General features: G+C 34.3%; 1 protein-coding gene across 1 annotated transcript; it reads left to right on the plus strand.

Moving 5' to 3' along the window:
* The first annotated feature begins 2,703 nt into the window (after nucleotides 1–2,703).
* On the plus strand, nucleotides 2,704–4,056 carry LOC142644328 (galacturonosyltransferase 8-like). The gene is made up of 2 exons (XM_075818965.1): nucleotides 2,704–3,282; nucleotides 3,781–4,056. The coding sequence occupies exons 1-2, from the start codon at nucleotides 2,704–2,706 to the stop codon at nucleotides 4,054–4,056; spliced, it is 855 nt and encodes a 284-aa protein (XP_075675080.1).
* Nucleotides 4,057–12,447: the final 8,391 nt, after the last annotated feature.

Raw genomic sequence — 12,447 nt, forward strand, 5'->3', positions numbered from 1 at the left:
ATTCCATCACATTACTCACTAAAGTCACTTCTATAGCCCATATATCCGTCAAACTTCCTAATGGTGAATCTATGTTTGTCACTCACATTGGCCAAGGTCAACTATCTTTAGATTTAATTCTTGATAATGTACTAAGTGTTCTCTTTTTTTTTTTCAATCTTATTTCTATTGGGAAGTTAACACATAATTTGAAGTGTTGTTGTCTTTTCTTGTCTTACTTTTTTTTTGTTCAAGACTTGCAACTATGGAAGATGATTGGGTTGGGTAGAAAGCATGGTGGTTTGTATCTTTTGCAACAAATTGCCAACGTTAAGCTTTTTATTCCAATTCAACTGTCCACTTTCATGCCTATTGTCCTATCCTTTCTTGGTGTGTACAATCCTTAATCTGCTTCGTCATGCAGTTCTGCCTTCAACAATGTCAATTCTAGTCTTTCAGCTTCTAAGTTCACCTTATGGCACAACAGAATGGGTAATCCTTCTCAATCTAGATTGCAACTATTAAGTCCTATTATACCAGATATTACTTCTTGTATTAAAGATTATTCACCATGTAATATTTGTCCACTTGCTAAACAGAAAAGACTTTCATTTCCTAATGAGAATCACATGTGTTCCTCTATTTTTTATCTTATTCGTTGTGATATTTGGGGTCCTTTTTATCTTCTCACTCTCAATGGTTTTAAATACTTTCTCACCATTGTTTATGATTACAATAGATGCATTTGAGTTTACTTAATGTGACTTAAGTCTGACATACAAAGCATCTTGCAGTCTTTCTTTTCTTTTGTTGAAACTCAGTTCCATACTAGTATTGAATCCCTCAGATTAGATAATGATCTTGAATTTTCTATGCCTGAGTTTTATTCTAAAGAGGGTATTATTCATCAACTCACTTGTGTGGACACTCCTCAACAAAATTCTTGTTGTTGAAAGGAATCACCAACACATCCTTAGTGTTGCTAGGGCTCTTAAGTTTCAAGCAAATCTTCTCCTGAGGTTTTGGGGGTGATTGCATACTCACTTCTGTGTATTTGATCAACAAATGCTAAGTCCCTTGCTTCAAAACAAAAGTCCTTAAAGTTATGGGGAAATTACACTTTATCACCCTAAACTATGCACCAAATTACACTTTGCACCCTAAACTATCCAAATGCACACTTTGCACCCTAAACTATTACACTTATCACACTCTGCACCCTGGTGTAACTTTTGCTGTTATGTTTAACGGAATCTTGCTGCATGTGACAAGCACATGCTTCTTACTTAGGTGGAACAAACTTAAAAGATTGAAATGCCCTTCTTCAAAATTAATTAAAACAGCAAGATTTCGTTAAACATAACAGCAAAAGTAACACCAGGGTGCAAAGTGTGATAAGTGTAATAGTTTAAGGTGCAAAGTGTGCATTTGGATAGTTTAGGGTGCAAAGTGTAATCTGGTGCATAGTTTAGGGTGGTAAAGTGTAATTTCCCCTAAAGTTATAGGTTGACTTTGTTATACCTCTATTCTATCTAGAAACATATCCAAGTTTGATCTTAAGGCCACTCCATGGGTTTTCCTTGATCCTAAGTCTATTTTTCTTTCTAGAGATGTTATTTTCCATGCAACCATCTTTCCATTTCACTCTATGGACTTTCATCTTTAGTCCCATACTCCTATTCCCACTGGTACTCTCTTTCCATCACCACCTCCACTTATTCTAGATTCCCCTAATGTTGGTTTGGTTACTTTATCCACCCCATCTCTTCCTTTAGATCTCTCTACTATAGATTCTGCCTCATCCTCTATTGCACCATTACCACTGCTTTTACCTCCACCTTAACCTCATCCTATTCCATCTTTGAGACATTCTACTAGACCTCATAAAGCTCTTTGGGTTTTCCTTGATCCTAAGTCTATTTTTCTTTCTAGAGAAGTTATTTTCCATGAAACCATCTTTCCCTTTCACTCTATGGACTTTCATCTTTAGTCCCATACTCCTATTCCCACTGGTACTCTCTTTCCATCACCATCACCACCTCCACTTATTCTAGATTCCCTTAATATTGGTTTTGTTCCTTTATCCACTCCATCTCTTCCTTTAGATCTCTCCACTACAGATTTTGCCTCATCTTCTATTGCACTATTACCACCACCTTTACCTCCACCTTAACCTCATCATATTCTATCTTCGAGACATTCCACTAGACCTCAAAAAGCTCCTCCCTATCTCAAAGATTTTCATTTTCAAGCAGTTTCTATCACTCACACGCTACCTAATTTTCCAACTGACTCAGTAGTTTCTTATGACAATCTTTCCTCTACACATAGAGCTTTTACCCTTGCACTTTTTGTTGCAACTAAGCCTAAATCCTATGTTGAGGCTAGTCGAAATCCAAGATGGCTAGATGCTATGAATGCTGAAATAGTAGCACTTAAGGCAAACCAAACTTGGTTTCTTACTCCTTTCCCAATTGATAAAGTACCCATTGGATGTAAATGGGTTTACAAAATAAAACTTAAGACTAATGGTAGTAAAGAGAGGTTCGAAGCAAGATTGGTGGCAAAGGGTTATACACATGCAACAAGAAGGTTTGGACTATTATGAAACCTTTAGTTACTGTCAGAACCCTATTGGCAGTTGCAGCAGCTTAGAATTGGCACTTAGCAAAGCTTGATGTGAACAATGCCTTCTTCCATGGGGATTTAGAGGAAGAGGTATACATGCTCCCTCCACCTAGGTTTGGTAGCAAGGGGGAGAACAAGTACTTGGTTTGCAAACTCACAAAATCCTTGTATGGTCTCAAGCAAGCTAGTAGGCAATGGTTCTCTAAATTGTCTACTACTATCATTGGTCATGGATTCGTTCAATCCAAGTCTGACTATTCCATGTTTACCAAAGTACAATGTGATGTAATCATGCTCAAGAATGCAACGAAAGATGCCACCAACATGAAGTTCAGGAACCCAAAGTATTTGTCCATATTGAATCACTTGAGGTTTTACTTGCCAGAAATGTACCCGAAATTGCATAGGATTTTGTTCTTGGATGATGATATAGTGGTGCAGAAAGACTTGACAGGGCTGTGGGAGATAGATATGGATGGGAAAGTGAATGGGGCAGTGGAGACGTGTTTTGGGTCGTTCCATCGATATGCACAGTACATGAATTTCTCACATCCATTGATTAAACAGAAGTTCAACCCGAAAGCTTGCGTGTGGGCTTATGGTATGAACTTCTTTGATTTGGATGCTTGGAGGAGGGAGAAGTGCACGGAAGAGTATCACTACTGGCAGAATCTGGTAAAGATTAGTTTTTTTTTTGTTCCCTGCTAATTTTACATCATTTCAACATGCTTGAGCAACAGTTGGTGTCTAACACTAGTACTGATTGCATATAAATTTACTATACAACCTGTTTTGCTTTCAAATTTTGATGCTGCACCAGTTTGAACAATTTGATCTTGCTTTTTCTCTTTCTAAACACCCTACCTTTAGTTGTCTTATTAATATCTTGTACTGGATGATTAATTACGTGGGGATATAAACACTGCTAGAGGTATGAGAAAGAACAATCATCATGAATTCAAATCTATTGTATCTATAAATACAAAATAAAAATAAAAAAGAAGAAAAGCTAGAGGATATAACTTTGAAAAGAACGTCCTAGTTTCATTGTGATTAATTTATTCTGTTTTGCACTTTTGTGGGTTTGGTTATATTGTTCCCCGCTCCTTTTTTTGTGGGTAGGCAATTTATTGGAGTTATCATTATTAACCTGTTACGGTAATCTTGCTGCAGAATGAGAACCGCACCTTGTGGAAGTTGGGTACATTGCCCCCAGGTCTAATCACATTTTACTCAACAACAAAGCCATTGGACAAGTCATGGCATGTTCTGGGACTTGGTTACAATCCAAGCATTAGCGCAGATGAGATCCGCAGTGCTGCGGTGGTGCATTTTAACGGGAATATGAAGCCGTGGCTTGTCATTGCCATAACTCAGTTTCGGCCACTTTGGACAAAGTATGTTAATTATGAAATGGAGTTTATTCAGGCTTGTAATTTTGGGCTTTAAATTAATAGTCATAGTTGAAGCCTCTATTAAAGGAATTAGTAAGTTGACCGTGCGATGCACGGATAATTTGGTAATATTTTATATAAGACAGTTTTGGATAGTGTTGTATATATATTTAAAAAAAAAAAAAGTAAAGAAATATATACATTTTGAGATATTAAAAATTAGTTTAGTAGTTTCTCTGCATATTTATAGCATTTTCAAGATAATATATTTTTTTTAAAGATCACGAAACCAAAAATAAATGCAAAATAGTAACAGGACCATAAAAATCAATTAATTTGTGTTGTGTTCACATATTTCATACTATGAAATGAAAGTATGTCCAACTCTCACTGTCTTCCATTTATCGATAGTGCGACATTAAAACATGATGTGGGCAAGTGTGTATACATTTGTCTTATAAATAATTTAAAACCATGATAGAATATGACTTTACATTGCATACCAAATATTTTCTCTACTTATATACCCAAAACAAAAACTATCCAACCAAATTACCCAAACCTAAATCATAATTAAGCCCCTAATTTAAAAAAAAAAAAAAAAAACCCGTAGGGGTTTCAGCTTCTTGATGGTGGTGGGAAGTCAATATGACAGAGGCGACGACCCCTCAGATTGCTTTCTCTCTGTTTCAAATGTTTTGTCAATCTCAGGTCTTTTATTTTGGTAATATGTAGTGAAACAATGCGTTTTATTTAACAATTCGTAACATTTTTGTGTCTCTCTATCTCTCTCTAAGGCCTTATTTGGTTAGTTATTACTATTAGTCTATAATTATTATTTTTTTGCTTTTTTTTAAAATATTAAAATGGTGAGTATGCTAAAAGACATGAAGAAAAGAGAAAGGTGTGGTGTAAGCTTAGGCCATTAATGAGAAACTAATAAGATAATAGTAAAATAAGTTAATGTAAATTTTTAGATAACAGTAAAAAAAACTTAATGAAAGAGGTAAGAAAATACTAAATGCAAAATTAAAGTGCCATTTAGCAAGACCTCATGCACTCTCGCATGAGATTTTTACTTTTATATATACTAGCATATAACTCGTGCTTATGCACGGCACAGACTTATATATACTACATTTGGATGCTAGAGTGAGACCCAAAAAAAAAAACACAATGTTTAATTAAAAATATTACAAACTTCTTTTCATATTCCGTGATCCTCAACAACCCAAAATAACGTAAAACGAAAAAAGTAAATGTGGATAAAAAAAATTAGATACAAATTTATTTTGTTAACGTTTTAACCAAGAATAAAAAGGAACAGGAAAAAAAAGGCAAAATTTACTTTCTAACTCTTTAGTCCTCAATTTAACACTAACCATGGCATGCCTTCAAAATGCGAGGAAATGGACTCAGAAGTATTTTTTTTTTCGGCAACGAATGTAATATTGAGTAAATGGAAAACATTACATAAATAATTAGATTGCAATTATTCTCTTCTTCTTCCAAAATAGCTCAAAATTTTATAAAATAAGAACAAAGTAAATAATGAATGCAACATCTCTATCTACACACGCATTTTTCAATTCCACGACATTTTGTGTCTCTGAAGTATATATGTTTAAATTTTTTTCAAGAAAATTGTGCAAGAAAACGAAAAAAAAAATTAGCATCTAGCAATGAAAAGAAATGATATCAAAATCAATTTTCCATTATATTTTAAAATGCTAATGAGTGCAAGTGCAGATCTCCAATGTGTATATGCAAGTCACTTGAAGTAGCAGAGTGAATGATAGAGGATTTCAAATTTTTAGAGTTAGGGATACCCCATATGTATATATTATCATAAATATAACAATTGTAGATACCGTGACTACTATAAATCCCTATACAAAGTAATAATTGTAGAATGGATATAGAAATATATCATTGAAGTCAATTTCATGTCCACAAAATATCTGAAACTTGATCCTTACGGTTACTTTCAATGCATAGTCCCATGAAGAGTGAAAAGGATAAGAAGATATCAAACTGAAATTCATAACCGCATATATGTAAATCCAACTCAAATCCATCAACAATAAATGGCATTACACCCTTTGCATCAAACTATGTTCTGCTAACAGCTAAATTGTGCATTTGTCAAGACAAGACATTTATATTTTTGTCGTTAATTCAAAGGAAATAGAAGAAAAATTAACAATGATCTAGTGGTGTAAAATTAGGACGTCTCCTTAAGAGTCAAAAGCATTAGTAAAGGAACCTTCTGCTTTTATAGAAATCCATTTAATGTCAAATTTCCTAAATAAAAAATGATGACACATAAGCCAAATTGAAGTACATAGTTTTATTTTTTTTTAAAAATTGAAGAAAATAGATATCCAAAATGCAAAACAAAACAAATCTTAATCAACAAAAAAAGGGGGCCTAAGGATCTTACGGTCTCAAAAGAGATCCAGACGTTTTTGTTCCTCCATTTAAATCCTCCTAATTTTAGTGGGTCTAGATGAAGATATCCAAACATAATTTTATCAAAATACGCATATGTAGAGAAAGTCTATTGTAATGGCAGAAAATATCTTGAAATGCTTTATTGGAAAATAATAAAAAGGAGACAAAGCACCAATAACAATTCTCTAATATAAAAAAGTAAATTTCATAAACTCAATTTAAACCCACAAAAGATGAGAGGAAAACATACATAAAATACAAATTTATAATAAAGGATGGAGTAGTTGATGATGGTTTTTGGCCATGTATGGGCTCCAATATTGACGATAGTGTTGTTTTCCAAGGATCTATAGTCTTTTTGGGCTTATATCAGTCCTTCCATTGCGATTAATGTCTTGTATCTTATCATATTAAAAAAACAAAATTCTATTAAATTATAGAAAATCTTCAAACTCATAACCATTAAAAAGAACAACCATTAGCTAATAGTGTGGTCAAAGGTTTGCAAAATTTTTATTAAACAAAATAAGGTTTCTGTTTGATGTACTGCTTCGTTGACAAACTTCCACCAACAATTGCAAATCCTTCAACATAACTTTGAACCCACGTATTCTCAAAATCATTATAAATGCTCACATTAAAATTTGAAAACACAAGAGAGAGAGATTTACTAGAAAAGGCCGAAAAGAAGACCTAGAATAAAAATTTAACCTTCGCCAGAGGACCCAAGCACTTCAACTCTTCAAGTTTATGTGAGAATAACTGTGTATACTAATGGGGTGGCAGTGTCATGTGTTTAAGTTTTGGAAACTATAAAAACCTATGATTAACATTCATAGAAACTGTACAATAGATAGAAACGCTTTTCTCTCCATTGATTAGTAAGGGGTATGGCAATTAGTATCATGTCTAAAATAATACGTAGCCTCTAGTTTATTACATGCATGTCCTATTTCTCTCTCTCTCTCTCTCTCTACCTTATGGACCCTCTCTCTACATCTATCTCTTGTTCTCTCTCTTCTTCTTCTTCTTTTTTATTTTTTTTAATGAATAGCAAACTCAGTGCATTTCATCCCTATAAAAATAGTCATGTGTTTCCATCTTAATGGCTGGATGCATCGCACCCAAGCCAAGTTCTTATTGTAATCTCTTTGGCTAGATACATTGTACCCAAGCCAAGTTCTTATTGTAGTCTCTTTGGTCTTCACATTTAGCAGCAAAATTAAGAAAACTTAATTGATACACTAACTCACTTAGCACAAAAATTCATATGAGACAAGTGGCACAAAATTGGATTCGAGTTTCTCTCAGTTTCACCTATTATTATATATATAGATATTGATTGGGATATGCTGGTTCTGCTGTAGCTTTCATCCGATTAGTTCTATTGTTATTGCTCATACATAAACCAAGTCTTACTGTTTAGCACGAAAGAAAATTTGCTTTCTGTCCAAGTGTAACATACTTCTTTGTATATCAGTCTCAGAATTCTTCTTTTTGTATTTATACAAGTAATTTATATGGCAAATGTTTATTAACAAGATTGTTGGAATACTGTCACTGATTTTTGCATTTTTTAGCAGGACTGAAACATGCCTATCTATACGAGCAACTATATCATGCAATTTTTTTTTTCTCAAAAAAAAAAAATCATGCAATTTTTAATTTGTAAACACATATATATATAGTATGATCAAACCACTATACTATTCTTAGTGTCTTTTTATTTTGCCTATAAAATAACTAAAGATTACCATTTTTTATGCATCAATAATTTAGGGTGGGGTGGGAATTTGAATTTTGAATGTTTCTATTGGTAATTGAAGTGCCAAATAGCAAAGCTAAATCATATAGAAATATTGGAAAAAATTAATAATAAGTTGTTATATAGCGACTTAAAAAATATATAACTCTTATGTCAGGTATAAGAGTGATGATGTTAAAAAGCCTAAAATCAAGAGAGCCATTTCGAAGATAAAGAAATGTCAAGAAAGAATTAAAGCCATGGGTGAACCACACATTTGTGGTGAACTGCTGTAACGTAGTAGCCACTGGCAGGAGCTTGCTGAACGCACAAATGCCAGGTGGATGATTGTGACATTAAAATCCACAACGGTGAGCAAAATAGGGAACAAGGTTTGTACAGATCACAAAAAGGTATTAAGAGCCAAGGTTGGAGCCAAAGAGCAGCAAAGATTTTGTTATCAATGTCACATGTAACCTCTCTATGTCATTTGGTTCTATCCATCTATGTCATTTGGTATTTTCTTTACAGTCTGAAAACTTGAAAGATTCAATGCTTTGCCTTTTCTTTACTTTCCTATATGTGCATTTTGCCATTTTTAATCCGTTTATGTCATTTGTTCTAATGTCATTTGATAGGGTGCTTACTATGGTACACGATTAATGTATGGGTGCAGGTATGGGTTGAATAAAAACTGCAAGATTAACGAGTGGGTTCAAGTATGGATTGAAGAAAAACTGCAAGATGCGGTTATCAGTGCAAGCTACGAAGAGGAAGCAAGCCAAATATGAGCCATCTAAAGGTATATAATATTTATTTATATTTTTTTTTGAGTACTCATTAGAATTTGTTGTCAAGCTGACATTAAAAGTAACCAAACCATTTTGTAGAAGAAGATTCTATTTATTCATTACCAAAAGAAGATTTTGTTAAGAGAACAAAGCCTAGCAATAATACTATTCCATCGCCAGAAGTTCCAGCCCATGATGCTACTACTCCATCTATTTTCAGCTCGGCGATGTTGGAGGCTCTTTGCTAGGGGTGTGCACGGTCCGGTAGGCTCGGTATTTTCTCAAATTTGTTACCGAACCGATAGGGATCGATTTTCTCATAATTGCTACAGATGCATACCGATTAGGGTCGGTTTTCCGACCTATAGTGGTGCGGTTTGGTCGGCTCAGTTTAATCGGTTTGATCGGATTTAACATTTCTTTAGACACTATTCAGTAATACTGAATCAGTTTCCACCTGCTTTACCATTAAAAATAAAAATAAAAAATACATTAAAAAAAAAAGAAAGGATTCTGTTATTAATTGGACTGATTAGATTGAGTTTTTTTTTTTATTTATATAAGGTTTTGAGGTTTGTATTTTCATAGACTCTTGTTCCATTGGGATTCTAAAATCTTCAGATCAATTTAAGATTTTTTTTTTTTTTCAAAAACTATCTCAACCTTTTGTTTTATTTTTTACATTTTAGTTTTTACCTCGCAATAAAAACTATAAAGTCAAAAACAGAGAAACTCATTATGGTGGAGAAAATAGAGTCGGCGGGTCTGGGGTCACCCACTCACCCTCACCGCACTTAAATGAGTTAAATGTGAATGCTAACTAAATGTCTAATACCTTATCACCTTTACTATTCACCTCATCAACAAATCAAGAACAACGTGTTTTGACTGTTTTCTCATAAAACAAAGTACAAAGTACAATGTTTGTAGTATGTAAAATAACAAGAAACACAAACCCAGGACACGAAGAATAACAATAAACACAAACCCATGTTACCATGTAAAGCAAACATTCACAAAGAAACACAAACCCAGCAGCCAGCATTTAAAGTTCGTACTACAAACATCCAAAAAAATAACAAGATATCCAAGACACAAAGATGGCTTACCGGTGACTATGGGCACCTGTCCACGGTGAGCCGGTGCGAGCTCAAACGCAAGTCGTCAGTCCGGCGAGAGGCGAGAGTGAGAGAGAGAGCTTATGTGAGAGAATAGGGTCTATTTATAGGGAGGGAAATATGAAAACCTAGAACCAAACGGTGCGTTTTGTGTGTGTGTGTGTGTGTGCGTTTTTTTTTTTTAAAACCCAATATCATACTCAGCAAACAACACCGTATCCATTCTCTTTGAAAAACTATTAAACTATTTACCTATATCGGTTCGGTTTGGTACCCATCGGTGAGGGATTTGCAGCTCCGACAACTGCACCGCACCGGGGTCGAATGTCCCTTTGCGTTCTGATTGCCGGCATCGACTCCGTCGGTCGGTGGCAGTGGCGGTGCGGGAAGGTCAGTGCCGGTTAGTCTTGTCGGCTCTGGTACAGGTTTGCACAGTCCTACTCTTTGCACAGTCCTACTCTTTGCAATGATGTGAATTAGGTTCAAAATACTCAAACCGACCATATGGCAAAGTTGAAGATCTCACTCATTACTTGATGTAAATTCAATTTAGTTTGGAACTTTTTTTTTTAATGCAAATTGCATTTTAGAATTTGAAATTTCTTTAAATTCATTTTGTAAGATCAGATATTTTCTCTCTAACATGAATTGCACATATGGAAAATATGGCTATAAAGCTTTTGGTATTCATATTCTTAAAACACATAATCTAAAGTTTTTGGTATTCATAGTCTTAAACACATTATCCATTCTATTTAGATCTACATTTCATATCAAAATATTTTTGATAAATACCAAATTTCATTAAAGAGAAGATCTAACTTCCATACATTCCTTATATATAATTTTTTGTGTGTGTAAAATTATACATTTTTAACTTTCTATCTCAAAGTATTTATTGCTGAGTATTAAAGGGGGGTAAATACATTTATTTTTTTCCCAAAAAAGTAACATTTATTTCCATTTAAATAATAAAAGCTACTAGCCAAAAGATCTTTTTCCAAGTGAATAAAGTGACTCTGCACAAGGACCTTGGAGATCTTGGCATTTTCCAGATGAAATAGAGGAACCCTGCCATTTTTGCCAAACTGTGTTGGAGAATGGCACAGGACTTTGAAGCTCCAAGGGTCCAAATGCTAATTAAAGAGTACCTTCACTCAATCTAGAATCGTGAAAAAGGAAGGAGGTATAGTTGCCTCCATATCTCGTATTTGGACAGCGTGCAAAGATGGAGGTATAGTTCTCAATAAATGCTTCAAATGGTCCATTTCTAATGGAGATTCTGCTTGCCTATGGGGAGATTTCTGGCTGTCACTAGGCCCCTAAGGAACCAAATTGAACATCTCAGTCAAGGATTTTATTGTCTCTTGAATTGGGGTGTCTTTCATCTTGCCTAAAAGATACAGGAAATAAAAGGTATGCCCTTGCTTCAAGCCCGGGTCAGGAAGATAAACTAATATGGGTTTTCTCCAAAGATGGGCCCTTCTCATTAAAATGAGCTTACTTGCATGTAAAAGATTTAACTCTTTGAACCTAGAGGCTTCTCCTAGCTTGTGGGTTTGGAAAACCAGTACTACACTAGAATAATTTTTTTTTCCTTTGGCATTGCTCTCATCATGGCATTCCTACCCGAGAAGTTTTAGGTTCAAAGGGGTTTTAATCTTTTAAGCCCACTTGTGATCTGTGTGGATTATAAACCAAGTCTATTATTCGTGTTTTGAGAGATTGTATAGTGGTCAAATAAGTTTAGGAAGCTCTACGTATCAATGATACTAGGCATGATTTTTTTGGGCAGCCTCTTTTGAAGTGGTTGAAAAGGAATTGTGAAGATTTTGTTTCCTCAAGCCATATGGCTTTATTTGGCTTCACATAAATAAATTTTTGTTCCAAATTGAAAAGGCTAAGAACAACATCCACTCCCACTTTATAAAAAAAGGAGCAGAGTTTTATGCAATTGTAGCAAATAGCTTTAACAAACCACCAAGAACCAAGGTGCAAGTGAAATGGAATAATCTTGTAGAATAGGTTGCTTATAAGGATTGCTAAACCCTAGTTCTAATTGATGTAGTAAACCCTACTTGCCTTATTACAAAAATAAACTTGCTTCCAAATATTAAAATACTAATAGCTTAATAAACTACTAGGACCTGAAACATAAAAATACAATTGACTTGCAAACATAAATAATACTAAATAAAAATCTTCTTGCCTCTCTCGCATCACAAACCCCATTTTCCTATGATGCTAAGAGCCTGTTTGGATAGGCGTTTTCCTGGACAAAAACGCGCGGTTTAATACAAAACGCAATATACACAATCATTTGGAGAAGCTGTTTCAAC

Source organism: Castanea sativa, chromosome 7 (genome assembly GCF_040712315.1).
Source record: "Castanea sativa cultivar Marrone di Chiusa Pesio chromosome 7, ASM4071231v1".
Classification (NCBI taxonomy): domain Eukaryota; kingdom Viridiplantae; phylum Streptophyta; class Magnoliopsida; order Fagales; family Fagaceae; genus Castanea; species Castanea sativa.

Coding starts and splice junctions, on each gene's coding strand:
- LOC142644328 (XM_075818965.1), top strand. CDS start 2,704: ATGCTCCCTCCACCTAGGTTTGGTAGCAAGGGGGAGAACAAGTACTTG. Junction 3,283..3,780: donor ATCACTACTGGCAGAATCTG/GTAAAGATTAGT, acceptor ATCTTGCTGCAG/AATGAGAACCGCACCTTGTG.